The sequence below is a fragment of the Choloepus didactylus genome, chromosome 3 (assembly GCF_015220235.1).
Source record: "Choloepus didactylus isolate mChoDid1 chromosome 3, mChoDid1.pri, whole genome shotgun sequence".
Lineage (NCBI taxonomy): Eukaryota > Metazoa > Chordata > Mammalia > Pilosa > Megalonychidae > Choloepus > Choloepus didactylus.
In genome coordinates, this window is record NC_051309.1 from 2,293,912 (window position 1) to 2,312,102 (window position 18,191).

The following is an 18,191-nucleotide window of genomic DNA, read 5'->3' on the forward strand; positions in this document are numbered from 1 at the left end:
GAGGGTTTACACTCCCTGACTTTGAAGCTTATTATAAAGCCACAGTTGTCAAAACAGCATGGTACTGGCACAAAGATAGACATATTGATCAATGGAATAGAATTGAGAATTTGGAGATAGACCCCCAGATCTATGGCCGACTGATCTTTGATAAGGCCCCCAAAGCCACTGAACAGGGACATAACAGTCTTTTCAACAAATGGGGCTGGGAGAGTTGGATATCCATATCCAAAATAATGAAGGAGGACCCCTACCTCACTTTCTACACAAAAATTAACTCAAAGTGGATCAAAGATCTCAATATAAAAAAAAAGTACCATAAAATTCCTAGAAGATAATGTAGGGAAACATCTTCAAGACCTTGTATTAGGCGGCCATTTCCTAGACCTTACAACCAAAGCACAATCAACAAAAGAAAAAATAGGTAAATGGGAACTCCTCAAGCTTAGAAGTTTCTGTACCTCAAAGGAATTTGTCAAAAAGGTGAAGAGGCAGCCAACTCAATGGGAAAAAATTTTTGGAAACCATGTATCTGACAAAACACTGATAACTAGCATATATAAAGAAATCCTACAACTCAATGACAATATACAGACAGCCCAATTATAAAATGGGCAAAAGACACGAAAAGACAGTTTTCTGAAGAAAAAGTACAAATGGCCAAGAAACACATGAAAAAATGTTCAGCTTCACTAGCTATTAGAGAGATGCAAATTAAGACCACAATGAGATACCATCTCACACCAATTAGAATGCCTGCCATTAAACAAACAGGAAACTACAAATGTTGGAGAGGATGTGGAGAAATTGGAACTCTTATTCATTGTTGGTTCAGCCACTCTGGAAGTCAGTCTGGCAGTTCCTTAGAAAACTAGATATAGAGTTACCCTTCGATCCAGCGATTGCACTTCTCGGTATATACCCGGAAGATCTGAAAGCAGTGACACGAACAGATATCTGCACACCAATGTCAACAGCAGCATTATTCACAATTGCCAAGAGGTGGAAACAACCCAAATGTCCTTCAACAGATGAGTGGATAAATAAAATGTATTATATACACACAATGGAATACTACGTGGCAGTAAGAAGGAACGATGTTCTTAAACATATGACAACATGCATGAACCTTGAAGACATAATGCTGAGCGAAATCAACCCAGTTACAAAAACAAATATTATATGCTACTACTAATGTGAACATTGAAAAATGTAAAATAAATGGTTTATAATGTACAATGTAGGTGAACTGGCAATGGAGAGCAATTTAATGAAGATGGAACGATAACCCAATAAGAACAGATAAGCTATAATGGGTAAATTTAACGTTCTGGGAATGCCCAGGAATGACTATGCTTTGTTAATTTCTGATGGGTATGGTAGGAACAAGTTCACAGAAATGTTGAAATATTAGATTATTTTCTTGGGGTAGAGTAGGAACATGTTGGAAGTAAAGTAGTTATTTTACGTTAATTGTCTTTTTCTTATTATGGTTTGTTTGAAATGTTTTCTTATTGTATTTTTTGTTTTTTGTTTTTTATATAGTTAATTTAAAAAAAGAGTTAATTAAAAAAAAAAACAATGAAAAATATGCAAAGCTCCCTTGAGGAGCTGGTGGAGAATGCAGGGGTGTTGGGCTTCCCCACCTTGATGGTCGCTGATGTGCTCACAGACATAGGGGACTGGTGGTTTGATGGGCTGAGCCCCCTATCACAGGACTTGCCCTTGGGTAGACTGATGCTGCAAAGGGAGGTGTCCTAGTTTGCTAATGCTGCAGAATGCAAAACACCAGAGATGGACTGGCTTTTATAAAAAGGGGGTTTATTTGGCTATACAGTTACAGTCTTAAGGCCATAAAGTGTCCAAGGTAAAACATCAGTAATCAAGTACCTTCACTGGAGGATGGCCGATGGCGTCCGGAAAACCTCTGTTAGCTGGGAAGGCACGTGGCTGGCGTCTGCTCCAAAGTTCTGGTTTCAAAATGGCCTTCTCCCAGGACATTCCTCTCTAGCAAGCTTGCTCTTCTTCAAAACGTCACTCACAGCTGCACTCCGTTCAGTCTCTTTGAGTCAGCACGTTTATATGGCTCCACTGATCAAGGCCCACCTTGAATGGGTGGGGCCACGCTTCCATGGAAATATCCCATCAGTTATCATCCACAGTTGGGCGGGGCGCATCTCCATGCAAACAACCTAATCCAAACTTTCCAACTTAATCCCCACTATTATGTCTGCCCCACAAGATTGCATCAAAGAATATGGCTTTTTCTGGGGTACATAATACATTCAAACCAGCACAGGAGGCTAGGCCTCCCTATAATTGTGCCTAAGAGCCTCCTCTCGAATGCCTCTTTGTTGCTCAGATGTGGCCCTCTCTCTCTAGCTAAGCCAACTTGAAAGGTGAAATCACTGCCCTCCCCACTACATGGTGTCTGACACCCAGGGGAGTCACTCTCCCTGGCAATGTGGAATATGACTCCCGGGGAGGAATCTAGACCCAGCATCGTGGGATGGAGAACATCTTGACCAAAAGGGGGATGTGAAAGGAAATGAAATAAGCTTCAGTGGCTGAGAGATTCCAAAAGGAGCCAAGAGGTCACTCTGGTGGGCACTCTTAAATGCACAATACAGACAACTCTTTTTATGTTCTAATGAATTGGAATAGCTAGCAGTAAATACCTGAAACTATCAAACTGCAACCCAGAATCCATGAATCTTGAAGACAACTGTATAAAAATGTTGCTTATGAAGGGTGACAATGTGATTGGGAAAGCCATATGGACCACACTCCCCTTTGTCCAGTGTATGGATGGATGAGTAGAAACATGGAGATGAAAAAAAAAAAAAAACACAGGGCACCCAGTGTTCTTTTTTACTTTAATTGTTCTTTTTCACTTTAATTTTTATTCTTATTATTTTTGTGTCTGTGGTAATGAAAATGTTCAAAAATCAATTTTGGTGAGGTACGGTGAACAACTGAATGTACGCTTTGTATGACTGCATGGTATGTGAATATATCTCAATAAAAATGAATTAAAAAAAAAAAAACTTGAGGGAGTCAAAATTTACGGAGCCTCCAAGATGCCCTAGGAATTTCTAGGCTCTGGGAATACCCCACGAATAAAATAAAGCTCTTGCCCTTCGAGAGTTTAAATCTGGTTGGGAGAGCTGTGTGAGCAAGTACATGTGCAAAACATCTACACCAGTTCATCCGGTCATGGTAACACCAGGGAGAAAAATGAGCAGGCAGGAGGTGGGCAGAGGGGCTGGGTGGGGTGGAGGGGCGCATGTGAGCGAGGTTGCTCGGGGAAGGCAGCCTGGGACAGGGCCGAAGGCAGCAAGGAGGCAGCCCTGGGGAAGTGGGCAGGAGGCAGAGGGGGCAGCCTCCGAGGGCCTGGGCAGAAGGCGGAAGAGCGGTGCAGCCGAGGGAGGGTGAAGGAGAGAAAGGGAGAGCACAGGGACACCACTGGCACCTTTAGGCCTTGACCCTGAGGGAAATGGAAGCCACTGGAGAATTTTAAGCAGTGATGCCATCTGACTTGGATTTTAAAAGGGCCCTCCTCTGGGTGCAGGTAGCTGAAGTGATGTGAAGTCAAGGAAACGTGCTGGCTAATAGGATCAAGCCAACAAAGAGGGAAAACTGAGGGACTGGAGAGAGGAGAGAGAACTGCTGGAGGAAACAGAAAAAAGTACATGAAAATGTAAAAACTGCTCCCTTTTATGATGAATAGGTCTGTGTGTGAAACCTAGGGAAAAAAGTTGGAAAGGGAGATCTCTATCTCCTGTCTTGTCAGACTTTTCATGACACATTTTCAAGTATAAAGACAAACTAAAGATCACACACATGGGACCTCTCGGTTTGCTACACACCAGCAACTCTAGTGTGTCTGCAGAGGTGCAGTCCTCGTGCAGGTGAGGAGGAGCTGGGGAGGGACAGGGGACACAGCCTGACTGTTAGTGCCAGTCACCTCAGGGCCTGGCAGTGGGGGAGGGGCAGGGAGGACCACCTGGGCTTGGTACACTTTCTACTGTTAACCATATATTGTGATTTTAATTTGAGAAGCATGAAATAAAAAAATTTTAGGGTAAAAAGGTGAGGGCTGAAAGAGAGACATTTGAGAAGGAAGGTAATTTCCAACAATTACTTCTGAGCCTCTCATTGACAATCTTCTGTTTATTTAAATGAGTTTGAGACTAGAAAGGGATATTTATCTTTACAAGGTCAAACAACAAAAGTTGCCAAAAGAATAAGGCAACTTTAATAATTATACTTCTCCAAATTAAATGAAAAAGCAAGATGCGATTATGCGATACCACTTGTATGATAAAAGGATATGTATTTGATATAGTTGGATGCACAGGTAGTAATTCTGGGAGAAGATGTAGAATAAAACTGCCATACGGCCCCCTCTGGGAAGGGAAATGGGAGGATGGAGGAAAGCAGAGGGAAGGAGCCTTAATTTTGAACCGAGAATGAAGGGTACATATTAGCTAATAAAAGCTAACAGTTTTTAAATGCACAGAATAAAAGTTAAATAAGAGAGTAAGGCTAAAGTGATTTATGTTGACTATGTCTTTGTGGGAAAAAAATTAAGGTCAAATTGTCTTAATTCTGTCTAAAAGAAAACACATCAAAACAGCCAAGAGTTATATCTCCTTTCTTACACTATTGGTTGCCCAGAATAACTAAAGGATCAGTGAAGAAAAAGACAATACTGCCAGCTGGTGCCAGCACAGAAAATAAATCACGCTTGTGGCAATAATAGCCCAAGATCCCTCACAACTCAAGTGCAGACCAGAGCAGGAAATGTTTGACTTTCATAGGTATCTCTTATTGCTGTAACTCCAAGGCCTACTGCCCATAGCTACTGTGCAGCTAACCTTTTAAGGAAAACAAACAGTGCAATTCAGGGAAGGAAGGTGAGGTGCTGAAATCCAGGAGAGTTTCCCAAAAAAGATGGAATTCTGTTCCCCAGAGCCCCCCACTGCCCCGGTGTCCAGGGAGCAAACAGCAACAGGTATGCAGGTTCTGACATGTGCCAGCTCTAGGCCGCTCTGGCTCTGGGGAAGCAGTGACCAAGTCAAATGAGGTCTCCAACCTCTAGCAACCTACACTCTAGTGGAATAAACAAATCACCGAGGTAACTTGAGACAATGAGGTAAGTTCTGTGCAGAAAATAAATCAGGGTGAAGACAGGTAGCAACTGGGGGCCTTACTATAGTTCGAGGACCAAAGAAAGGCTTTCTGAAAACAATATTTAGATAGCCGGAAGCCAGCTGGGCAAAGTCCGTGGGAAGAGTGTTCCGGACTGAGGCAATCACAGCCTGTGCAGTGACCCAGGGTGGCAGCCAGCACGTGCCAGCTCAAGGCAGGAGGCTGGGCGGCAGGTACCGGGAGCAAGGAAGGGAGCAGAGTGCCACGGGGCAGAGAAGGAGCTCGAAAGCGTTTATTCTAAGCGTAATGGGAAGCCACCGGAAGCCTTAATCAGACACTAACATGGTTGTACTACTGTTGTTTTTTTAAAACTTTTTTATTTGAAAAACTTTCAAACTTATAGGACAGTTACAAAAACAATATAAACCCCATGCAGGGAACTCCAACATACCCCTTCCTCCACCCTCAGACAACCAGATCCCCCAAGTTTGCCACACCTATCTTCCTTTCTACCTACCTTCCTGCCTTCCTTCCTTCCTTCCTTCCTCTATCTACTTTCTGAACACTTGAGTGTAGGTTGTGTACATCATGCTTCTTGAACATTTAATTCTGCCACGAACACTTCCTAATGTAGTTATCAGTGTCAAGAATTGTGGGAACATATATACAACATAAATTTTCCTATCTCAGCCACTCCCAATCACACCACAACAATGCAGTACCCTCACCGCTTTCCATTACTAAAATTTCCCATCTTCCCAAACAGAAATCTTATACCCATTATGCATTAACTCCCCATTCCCTCTGCTCCCCCACCCCTGGTAACCTGTACTTTACTTTCTGATTTTATGAGTTTACATATTCTTTGATATTTTCTTTGTAGTTACCATGGGGCTTAAATTTTTCATCCTAAATCTGTAACAATCTCATTTGCTTTGATACCAACTTAATTTCAATGGTATACACAAACTATGTTCCTATACCCCCAGCTTTATGTGGTTCTTGCCACATACTCTGTGTGTATGTCCTTAAACACTGTGAAGCCCAAACCACTGATTTATCCTTACATTTTATGCATTTGCCTTTTAGATCCTGTAGGTAGTAAAAAGTGGAGTTATAAACCAAAAATTCAGTAGTACTGGTATTTATATTCACCCATGTAGTTACCCTCATCAGAGAGCTTTATTTCTTCATGCAGCTTTGATCTCTTGCCTGTTGTCCTTTCCTTTCAACTTGCAGATCTCTCTTTAGCATCTCTTGTAGGGCCAGACTAGTGGTGATGAACTCCCTCAGCTTTTGTTTATCTGGGAATGTCTTAATCTCTCCCTCATATTTCAAAGACAATTTTTCCAGATATAGAATTCTTGGCTGGCATTTTTTGCTTTCAGCACTTTCTATATGTCATTCCACTGCCTTCTTTCCTCCATGGTTTCCGATGAGAAATTGGCACTTGATCTTATTGATGCTCCCTTAAAGGCAACACATTGCTTCTCTCTAGCAGTTTTCAGAATTCTCTCTTTATCTTAGGCATTCATCAGTTTGATTATAAGATGCTGTGGTGTTGGTCTATGTGGGTTTACCCTGCTTGGAGTTCGAGTGTCTTGGATGTGTATATTCATGCTCTTCATTAAATTTGGGAAGTTTTCAGCCATTATTTCTTTGAATATTCTATCCCCTTCTCTCTTTCTTCTCCTTCTGAGATGCCCACAATGTGTCTATTAGTATGCTTGACAGTATCCCACAGGTTCCTCAAGCTCTGTTTACTTTTCTTCATTCTTTCTTCTTTCTGCTCCTTGGACTACATGGTATCAATAGTCTTATCTTCAAGTTCACTGATTCTTCTGCCAGCTGCAATCAGTGGATGAACCCCTCTAATGAATTCTTTTATTTCTGTTACTTTGGTCTTCAGCTCTGTGTGGATCCTTTCCATAATTTCCTTCTCTCTATTGATATTTTCTTTATGTTCATTTATCATTTTCCTGATTTATTTCTTTGTTCATGTTTTCCTTTAGCCCTTTGAGCACATTTAGGACCATTTTTTAAACTCTTTGCCTGGTTTGTCCCAGGTCTGAGCCTCCTCATTAATAGTTTCTAATGCTTTAAACTTCACTTCTGCCTGGGCCATCACTTCTTATTTATTTATTTATTTTTTATGTTTTGTAATGTTTGTTGAAACCTGGATATTTAATGCGTTATTGCTGGAATTTAGACTCTGAGGAGTCTGTTCCTTAAGTTTGTATTCAGCTAGTATTATGACAGAGCTTTGCTTGAATGCCAGGAAATAAGAGTAAAAAAGGGGGAGGAAAGAAAGAAAACATCTCTCCCGGTCTTCGCATGTTGACCTGTGCAGTGCTCTCCCTCAGGGCTTATCCAAACAATGAGTTTGGAGAACAGCTCCAGGCCAAAGCGCAGGGGCCTCCCTGGTCCTTACTGAGCTTGAGTGTTGTCTTGGGTGTGTGTGTGTGGCCCCAGGAACTCCTCCATTTACAGTTTCAAGTGTCCCCTCTTCCCTAGGAAACAGTTTCCTCATGGTCCCGGTCACTGCACTGCATGTCCTACAGCCAACAGTCCCTTGTCCCAGGCAGCACCACTGCTCTCTCAGCGTTCCGTAGGAGAGCTCTGTGAGATGCCCTCTACACAGGACAAGTTCTGGGATGTTGAGTCCCTCAGGCCACCATCAGACAGATTGGGCCAGACATATATGTTCCCAGTGTGTGCACGAGGGTTGCTCTGCTCCCTCTGGAGCTGGGACCAGGGATCCGCACAGGAAGCATGGGCTGGCTCTGCTGAGCTGGGGAGGTATGGGGGAGAGGCTGGCCAGGATGCCACAAGATACAACTGCTTTTAAGTAGCCTTTTTCTTGACTTAGTGCTTGCCCTATTACTGTAGTTCTTCAGCTGTTTTCTAGAGCACTGAGAAAGATGTTTCCGCCAGTTCTTGCTGGCTGGTCAAAGCTTCTGTGTGGGGACAGAGCCCTGAAGCATCTTACTCTGCCATCATATCCTAATGTTTTTTAAAGGTCTCTGCCTGAGTGTGAGGAACGACTAGCATGAGTGAGACTAGAAGCCAGGGGACTAGTCAGGAGGTTTCTGAAGTGATTGAAGTGAGAGAAGACCAAGGCGGTGACAATGAAGATGGAGAGAAGTAGGCAAACTCAAGATATTTTATAAGTAGATGTGCCAGTTTGAATATATTGTGTCCCCCAAACCCCATTATCTTTGATGTAATCTTGTGTGGGCAGACATTATCAGTGTTGATTAGCCTGTAATTCTTTGAGTGTTTTTTTGGAATGTGCCCCAGCCAGCTGTGGGTGATGACTCTGACTGGATAATTTCCATGGAGGTGTTGCTCCGCCCATTTGGGGTGGGTCTAAGTTGAGTCACTGGAGCCACACAAATAAGCTAATGGACAGAGGGAACTCAGTGCAGCTGTGAGTGACATTTTGAAGAGGAGCTACAGCCAAGAGGGACACTCCGAAGAAAGCACAGGAGCTGCACATGAGAGACACTTGAAGATGGCCGTTGAAAGCAGACTCTTGCTCCAGAGAAGCTAAGAGAGGACAAATTTCCCAAGAGCAACTAAGAGTGACATTTTTGAGGAACTGCAGCCTAGAGAGGAACGTCCTGGGTGAAAGCCATTTTGAAACCAGAACTTTGTAGCAAATGCCCGCCACGTGCCCTCACAGCTAACAGAGGGTTTCCAGACACCACTGGCCAACATCCAGTGAAGGTACCCAATTGTTGATGCATTACCTTGGACACTTTATGGCCTTAAGACTGTAACTATGTAACCAAATAAACTCCAATTATTACAAGCCAATCCGTCTCTGGTGTTTTGCATCCCAGCAGCATTAGCAAACTAGAACAGTAGAGATAATAAACCTTGCTGTGGGGTGGAGTTAAGAGAAAGTCAAGGATGACTCCTAGGTTTTTGGAGTGGAGCAGTTAATACCAAGAGCCAATATTTATTGATTTTTGAGAGTTTACATCAGGCGTTGTCCTAAGTACAGTTTTATACACATGTATACACATATACTCATGGAATCCTCACAATACTCCAGTATTCCAGTAAGGAAAGTACTATCATTATCTTTCTTTTATGGATCAGGAAATGGAGGCACAGAGAAGTCAAGTAATTTGGCCAAACCTTGCAGGGAGACCCTGGTGACCTGTGGTGACCCTGGCCACTACTCTCTCTTGCCTGGGTGGAGGTGGACTATTCACCGAGATGAAGAAAACCGGGAGAACAGGTTGGAAGAGGTCAGCTTCAAATCCCTCCGGGGGAACCATCAGTCTGCAGGGTCCTCCACCCACTCAGCACACGCTGACCGAGAACAACGGAGGCCAGAGACGAGGGGGGGTCAGCGGACGGGGCCTCCGCCAGGGCTGGGGACTCGAAGCTGTCATCAAAGGATTCAGGTAAGCAGGAAACGTGTAGTGCTTGGAGAGGTGACGTGGACAGGGAGGGCATCTAGAACACCTTCCTCTCCCCATAAAGTCAAGAGGTAGATGGGGCCAATTTGGACCCTTTACTGGTGGCTTTCAGCACAATAACATCCACCTGTTTCCACCCTGCATGCTTTTAGCAATACTACCTCCTAGCTTCTGAATATCTATTTATACCCCACCATTCTAACAGAGTAGAATTTCCCTACTCCTGTCTTTTCAAGTGTTTATTTCTCTCAAGAAAAGGGTAGTTAAAATTCTCTAAAATAAATGTGGAGTGGGGACAGGAGCAGACTGACAACGTTTCCCATTTCTAGTCACTTGCTGGGGCCTGAAACAAAGAGGCCGTGACTGGATTTGCAAGAAGGCAGTTTTCAAGACAAAATTCCACCAAATTATCTTTTGCAGGAAATCATGCCTATTAACTGCTTCAGTGTCTGCCTCCTTCCTTGGTTCATAACCAGGAGAGCAGTCTGGGGGTGGGCAGAGCCACACCTCTCCCCTCAGGGGAAATGGCACAATTAACTCTTCCTGGGGTAGGACAGTTTCAAGTGTGAGGAGCAGCTGTCCCTCAGGCCTAAGAGTCTGGCCACGTGTGCTGCAGATGGGTTATACCAGAAGAGAAAGAATAATTTTCAACCTTACCATGGCTTCTGAAGTGGACAGGTGTTTCTGCAGCACAGTTTTGGGAAGAGACTTCCTTTCACATAGCAGGTGTAGCTTTAACTTGCCAAATAAAATCTTCAATGAAAGCCATTTACACATGATGAGAGATTTCCAGATTTGAAAGAAACCAAACATTACTGTGGCAGAGTTAAAGGAACCAACCAAAAAAGACACAACTGATTAGACATTACAAAATGCTCAAATTCTGATCTAGCATTTTTCTTCGATTTAATGGCTCTGATATCATACACCTCAATGTGCTCATTCCTTGTGAGAGAACATAAACAACTTGCATACTTTTCAGATAATCAACATGAAATGATATTTATAAAAGCAGAGTACAATCTCCCTCTAATCTTTGAATAAGAAATATATTTTATGAAAGAACCAAAAATAGCTTTACCTCTCGAAGCTGATTACTACTCGTTATAAGAAACTGTTCTCCTGCAACAAAATGGGCTTCTTGTTCCAATTCCTTGAGACGAGACTGTGAATGTCATAAACAAAATTAATCTCATTATTAACCTTCTCAATTTAAAATTAATTAATGTGTTCATCACATAACTCTTAGCACAAAGCTCTTAATAAAATAAAAATAACCTACAATTTACCAAAATAGACATTAAAATACATATTTTTGACTCATGGTAGAATGCTCCAGCGCATAGAATCACTCTCTCCCAAACCAAAGGAAACTAAGTGAAAGAAATAAAAATAGTAAATCATGCACCAAAACAGAGAAGAATGAATTCTCCAGCAACATTACCACTAGAAAAGAGATCCAACATCAAACTTCCAAACATCCACTAGAAAAGACTACAAAAGGGACCCAACATCAAACTTCAAAGCTTCCACAAACTGCCCCAAGGGCCAGACTGGACAGCGACCACAGTGATGGTGAGAGGCACCTGCCCCTCACTGAGGCAGTGGTCCACAGGGAAAACAAGTGGACAAAGTTCTGGAAAACTGCACCTGGCCTGAACTGGGACAACAGCCCAGGTCAAGGGGTGGGGAGCTGGGGATGGTCCAGGTGAAAAGACCAAAACACACCCCATGAAGGCCTTCCCCACCACAGCTGATACATACAGGGCTGGGCAGAGCCCCTCCCCATCTTGGTAGAAGAAAGGTAGAATAAGAGCAGGAGTTTTAAAAAACAATTTCAAAAGGAAAAAGCAACCTGATCGATCCCTGGAACTTTTGGTATCTGTGTGACATCTGAAACTCAGAGCTAGAACTTGGCAGATATGAATGTCAGTATTAGAACATATAGCAACTGTTAAAAAAGCAGAAAAAGAATCCAGACTTCAACTAGAGATATGAATGAAGCAGATGTGGTTAGGACTAGGGCAAGTTGGGCCAAAGAGTAAAGGACAATACTGACTGCATTTTAAAACCTCAAATTCCATGTGAGACCAAGGGAAGAGATGGTTAGTTGGTGCAAGAGCTATATTTCCTAAACAATTTAACTCATTCAGTTTGTTCAAATACCATAATTACATGGAACTTTCAATAGGAAGTGAGACCTGGTAGGTTTGCATAGCTGAGTGTGAAATAGCGACACATCCCAAAGTAATTTGGGCAGAGAATAAAAATATATATGCAGGACTCCCCTGAGGAGCTGGGGAGAAATGCAGAGGTGTTGGGCTTCCTCACTTGAATTGTTGCTGATGTTCTCACAAACACTGAGGACTAGCAGTTTGGTATACTGAGCCCTCTTTCTTGGCACTTGCCCTTACGGAACTCATCACTGTAAAGGAGAGGCTAAACCTGCATATAATTGTGCTTAAGAGTCTCCCCTTGAGTGCCTCTTTGTTGCTCAGATGTGGCCCTCTCTCTCTAGCTAAGCCACCTTGGCAGGTGAACTCACTGCCCTCCCCACTACGGGGGACCTGACTCCCAGGGATGGAAATCTCCCTGGCAATGCAGGATATGACTCCCGGGGATGAATCTGGACCTGGCATCGTGGAATGGAGAACATCTTCTTGACCAAAAGGGGGATGCAAAATGAAATAAAATTTCAGTGGCAGAGAGAATTCAAATGGAGTCAAGAGGTCACTCTGATGGGCACTCTTACGTACAATATAGAAAACCTCTTTAGGTTTTAGTGCAATGAAACAGCTAGAAATAAATACCTGAAACTATCAAACTCCAACCCAGTAGCCTTAACTCTTGAAGGCAATTGTATAACAATGTAGCTTACAAGGGGTGACAAGTGTGATTGTGGATCGCACTCCCTTTATACAGTGTATGGATGGATGAGTAGAAAAATGGTGACAAAAAACTAAATGAAAAATAGGGTGGGGGCAATAATTTGGGTGTTCTTTTTTACTTTCATTTTTTTTTTTTCACTTTTTCTAGTACAAGGAAAATGTTCAAAAAATAGATTGGGGTGATGAATGCACACCTATATGATGGTACTGTGAACAACTGATTGTACACTTTGGATGATTATATGGTGTGTGAATATATCACAATAAAAATGAATTTAAAAATGGAAAAAAGCAAACATGAAATCAACCAACTCTGTGGTGAAACATTTCCTTTTTTTTTTTTAATTTTATTTTGAAATAAATTAAAAGTTACAGGAACAGCTGCAAAAACAATACAAAACCCATACACAGAATACCCTGATCCCCCTCTCCCGATACCCTGATCCACCAACTTTAACATGCTGTCACACTGCCATTTCTTTCTTTCCCTCCCTCCCTATCTATCATCCATCATCTATTGCTCTGTCTTCTGAACATGAGAGCAAGCTGCACACATCCTTGAACAAACACTATAATTCACATATACAATTCCCATGAACAAGAACATTCTTTTATGCACCCCCATTAAGCACAGCTAAGAAGTTCAAGAAATTCAACATTGATACAAAGCTTACACTCTATATTTCCTTTTTTTCTTTTTCTTATGTCCCAACTGTGTCCCTTTGAGCCTCCTGTCCTCCATCCTCAGATCCCATCCAGGATCATCCTTGGCATTCAATTGTCATCTAGACTGCCTTTCTTTTTTTTTTTCAATTGTGGAAACATATATACAGCCTAAATCTTCCCATTCCACCCCCTCCCTAGCATTCCATTAGTGGGATTAATCACATTTAGAATGTTGTAATGCTATCACCTTCCCACCACCCATTACTAGAAATTTCCCTTCACCTCAAACAGCAACCCTACACTCATTTCTTAACTCCCCATTGCCCCTTCCCCCACTTCTCACAGCCCATACTCTACTTTTCATCTCTATGGTCATATTCTCTGGTAATTTCTTTGTGTTTACTGTGGGGCTTAAATATAACCTCTTAAATCCATAACAATCTTGGTTTTCTTTAATACCAACTTAACTTCAATAGGACCCATAAACTATGTTCCTATACTCCTCCATTCCCCCACCTTTATATAGTTCTGGTCAAAAATTACATATTTTACATTGAGTCCAAAACCACTGATTTGTCATTAGAGTTTATGTATTTTATATCCTGTAGGAAGTAAATAGTGGAGTTACAAACCAAAAATTATTGACTTCTATTTGTTTTCCATTGTGGTCAGAGAATGTGCTTTGAATATATTCAATTGTTTTTTTTTTTGTCTTTTTTTTAATTTATTGAGGCTTGTTTTATGTCCCAGCTTATGGTCCCTTCTGGAGAAAGATCCGTGATCACTAGAGAAAAATGAGTGTCCTGGTGATTTGGGATGTGAGGTTCTATATAGGTCTGGTCAGAATTCTCTATGTCTCTCTCTCCTTTCTTTGTTTCTCTGTTGGTAGGGCTCCCTTTAGTATCCGAAGTAGGGCAGGTCTTTTATTGGCAAAGTCTCTCAGCATTTGTTTGTCTGTGAAAAATTTAAGCTCCCCCTCAAATTTGAAAGAGAGTTTTGCTGGATAAAGTATTCTTGGTTGGAAATTTTTCTCTCTCACAATTTTAAATATGTCATGCCACTGCCTTCTCGCCTCCATGGTGGCCGCTGAGTAGTCAAAACTTAGTCTTATGTTGTTTCCTTTGTATGTGGTGAATTGCTTTTCTCTTGCTGTTTTCAGAACTTGCTCCTTCTCTTCAGTATTTGACAGTCTGATCAGAATATGTCTCAGACATAAATTTGGATTTATTCTATTTGGAGTTCACTGGGCATTTATGCTTTGTGTATTTATATTGTGTAGAAGGTTGGGGAAGTTTTCCCCAACAATTTCTTTGAATACTCTTTCTAGACCTTTACCCTTCTCTTCCCCTTCTGGGACACCAATGAGTCTTAAATTTGGATGTTTTATTTTATCTATCATATCCCTGAGATCCATTTAGAGTTTTCCAATTTTTTTCTCCATTCTTTCTTTTGTTCTTTCATTTTCTCTTCCGTGGACACTCTAGGACACTGAGTCGTTGTTAAACTTCCTCTAATCTTGTATTATGAGTATCCAGAGTCTTTTTAATTTGGCCAACAGTTTCTTTTATTTCCATAAGATCTTCTATTTTTTTATTTACTCTTGCAATTTCTTCTTTATGCTCTTCTAGGGTCTTCTTTATGTCTTTTATATCCTGTGCCATGTTCTTCTTCATGTCCTTTATATCCTGTGCCATGCTCTCATTCTTTGACTGTAGTTCTTTGATTAATTGTGCCAAGTACTGTGTCTCTTCTGATATTTTGATTTGGGTGTTTGGGATTGGGTTCTCCATATTGTCTGGTTTTATTATATGCTTTAAGATTTTCTGTTGTTTTTGGCCTTTTGGCATTTGCTTTGCTTGACAGGGTTCTTTCAAGTTATAAAAAATACCAATCTAATTTTTCAGATCTACAACTTGGTGGTGTACACTGTCATTAACAAACTAGCAGATGGCATCTGCGAGTCGCCTATTCCCCTCAAGACAGTTCTCCCCAACTTTGTCTTCATGGTGTGTGGGGAAATGATTCTTGTGGGGTTCAATGGTGCACTCAGTTTGGGTGTGTTGTTGGTGCTGTCCACCCTGAATGTGGAGCGTGTGTCTGGGTGGTTAGGGAGGCAGTGCAGCTTTAATATTCAAACCTCCCAGGTGTTCCCAGAGATTCAAGGCTGCTGCAAGAGTCTAAGCCTTCATTTCAGTCTTGCTACAGATTTTCTGTGCTGCTGACCCACAAGTCCCCAGCACTGACGTAGGGTCCCTGGGATTTCCAAGCGGGGCCCCTTCTCAGCTGTGATCTTCGAGGACCTCTGCTGAGGGAAGGCTGTGCTATGTCACAGGTGCGTGCTGTCCCTCAAGGGAAGCCCCAGGCTGCCGGGCCGTGCAGGGGCGCTCCCAGCCTGATGCAAAAATGGCTGAATGGGGCGTCTCAACCCTACCCCCCGCCTTTTTGCAAAGCTCCACCTTCCCAGCTCTGGGACAACTAGCTGTGGGTGCACCCAAGGCCACTGTCCACGGCCGATATTGTGGCGTGTGCATGCAACCGTGGGATACACTCCCTGTCAGACTGGGCTTCCTGGCGCGGCTCTAGGCTGTGGTTCCGGCCCCGGGCAGGAGTGTCGCCAGCATGCCAGGGAGCCGGCTGCAAACCATGTGGTTTCTTTCTCCTTTTGGCTCTCCCCTCTGCCCCGCTGGCCCTGAGGCAATCAGCAGCAGGCTATCCTCCATGCCAGACACCGAGAGGTTGGCACAACCTGCTCCTGCCATGCTTCACTGTGCGGTTATCACCATCTTAACCGCAGCCACACCTGGGTTTTTTGTTTTTTTTTTTTTTAAAGAACTAGTCCATCTCCAAATGCCAACCCTCAGTATCCCCACATCGCAGCGCGGCCGCGGGACTTTCAGCAGGCTCACTCACTCGTTTCAGAATGCAGACTCCCGATTTCACCAAACGCACAGTCCCTGTGGTTTTAGCAGACCTTGTCCAGCTGGTGCATCGCTGGAACTGGTGTTCTGGGTCACTTTCTGTTTTTTATCTAGTATTTTTCACGCAGGTGTTTTTTTGCCCTGTCTCACCTAGCCGCCATCTGAGGTTCTCTCGACATTTCCTTCCTATTCTTCAGTGGATGAGAATGGCCTTTTGGCTGAAATTCTGAAAAAAGTTACAACTACGGTCCAGAGAAACTAGGAGAGGGACAAATACAATAAAACATATAATATCTGAGGAAAAAGAAGAATCCAGAAACTATCACCTCAGTAAAAGTATGCCAAAACTTTTAAACAAAATAATAAAAGGGTAATACAAGGAACAAAGCATTAAATGATAGATAATGAATCCCTTCAGGAATAAGTCATACTTTAGAAAACAAAACAATTCCATAACAAAGTGTTTAAATTCAGCAATTTTAAGAGGGAACGTGGGCTTGCAGTTAACATGACACAGTAAGTTCACACTTTAATGCATTCCTTATGTTAAACACATAGCAATAATGGATAAAGTATAAACAAGAGAAACACAAAAAGACATAGGCTCAAAAATAAATAAATAAACTTCTCAATGGGGCAGAACTAAAGATAAGTCCAAGGCAGTGAGCAGAGCTGAGGCCAAAGCCCAGGGTGTGCCAGGTCCAGAAGATCCACTGGGGCTAGGTTGTGCTGAGAGACAGGGACTAAAAGTGCTCCATCTGAGAAAGGAGGCCAGAGCCAGAAGGTTATAAGTTACCACCGCTGCCTCACAAACCACTCCCCGACACCCACCCTCCATTTGTTCCCTTTTCTGTGCGGCAGCCACTCAGAGAGGGATCAGCCGGGTGCCTGGGCTACTGGCCTTGACTGTGCCACATCGAGGGGCCTGACCAGCACCAGATGGTCTCTGATGCCTCACTCCTGTCTGGTTGGTTCTGGCCGTCAGCTGAGTCGCAGGTCTCCAGCTGGCTAGTCTGGGCTTCTTAACAAGGTGGCAAAGTTGGAAGAGGGCAAGCCCCAAAGAGCAAGTGCAGCCCATCTGCTGATGCCCAAGCAAATCACAGGGCTGAGACCAGGGCCTGGTGGAAGGGACTGGACAGCCTGGATACAGGAGTGATTCACTAGGGCTGGCACCTAACAGCTGACAAGTCTCCCCTCTGGCCCCAGTGATTCCTGTGTACACTCAGCACTCCTAGGACTGCCCAGTCACACAATCAAGTCTGGACATAGCTGAGTTTTCTCAATTGTGACTCCTTGAGATCCAGAGACCTGTGGACTAAAAAGACCAGTTACCTACCCTTATACACCTAACATCCAATGGACACACTTCTTCAGCTTAAAGAAAATAATCCCAGATGGAAGCACAAAACTTCAGGAAGGAATAAGTAGCAGAAAGGGTAAATATTGCGTAAATATAAAAAAATACTGAAGATGTGATGAAGGAAGCAGAGGTTAGAGTGAGGTGATTGTTGGCTTGGAAGGTAGAAGAAGGCCATGAGCCATGAACTGTGGGCAGCCTCTCAAAGCTGGAAAAGGCAAGGAAATGGATTCTCTTCTACAGCCTCCAGAATTAATGCAGCCCTGCCAACCCATCTGAGACGTCTGGCTCCGAAACTTGTCAGTGGAGACCTGTGGAGCGCCTGGACTTCCTCCCCACCCAGCAGTAACACGGTGCGCCTTCCTCTCCCTCGGACACGTGGAAAGTCAGGACTCTCACCACCACCCGCAGAGCAGAGGCCACCCCTGCCCAGGAGTAACAACGGGCCACCCCCCAGGTATCAGTGGAGGCCGAGATGGGAACCTGGATCTCCACCTCCACCTGGCAGCAACAAAGTGGTATCTTTCCTTCCTCTACTGGAGCAGTGTCCAAAACAGCCCGTTAAAGCAGAAGACTTTAAAAAGATCCAGAGTCTCAATATAATATGAAAATGTCCATGTTCAATTGAAAATCACTTATCATACCAGAGCCAGGAAGACTGAAAGGTAAATGAGAAAAGGACAGTCAAATCAATGGATGCCAACCCTGAGATGACAGAGATCTTAGAATTATATGATGAAGATTTTAAAGCAATCGTAATAAAAATGCTTCAGTG

At 43.1% G+C, this 18,191-nt stretch overlaps 1 protein-coding gene across 5 annotated transcripts in view; it reads right to left on the reverse strand.

Annotated features, from left to right (window-relative positions):
* POLN (DNA polymerase nu) overlaps window positions 1-18,191 on the reverse strand; it is a 237,108-nt gene that overhangs the window by 158,894 nt on the left and 60,023 nt on the right. For 2 of the 5 annotated variants that reach the window (XM_037829257.1, XM_037829261.1), the window contains 2 exons: window positions 10,669-10,752; window positions 10,245-10,340 (listed from right to left, as the gene is read on the reverse strand). The exons of 2 other annotated variants lie outside the window; for them this stretch is intronic. In XM_037829257.1, the coding sequence (XP_037685185.1) occupies window positions 10,245-10,340; window positions 10,669-10,752 (180 nt within the window). The remainder of the gene's footprint in view (window positions 1-10,244; window positions 10,341-10,668; window positions 10,753-18,191) is intronic. One more of the 5 variants, XM_037829258.1, reaches the window with a different exon arrangement.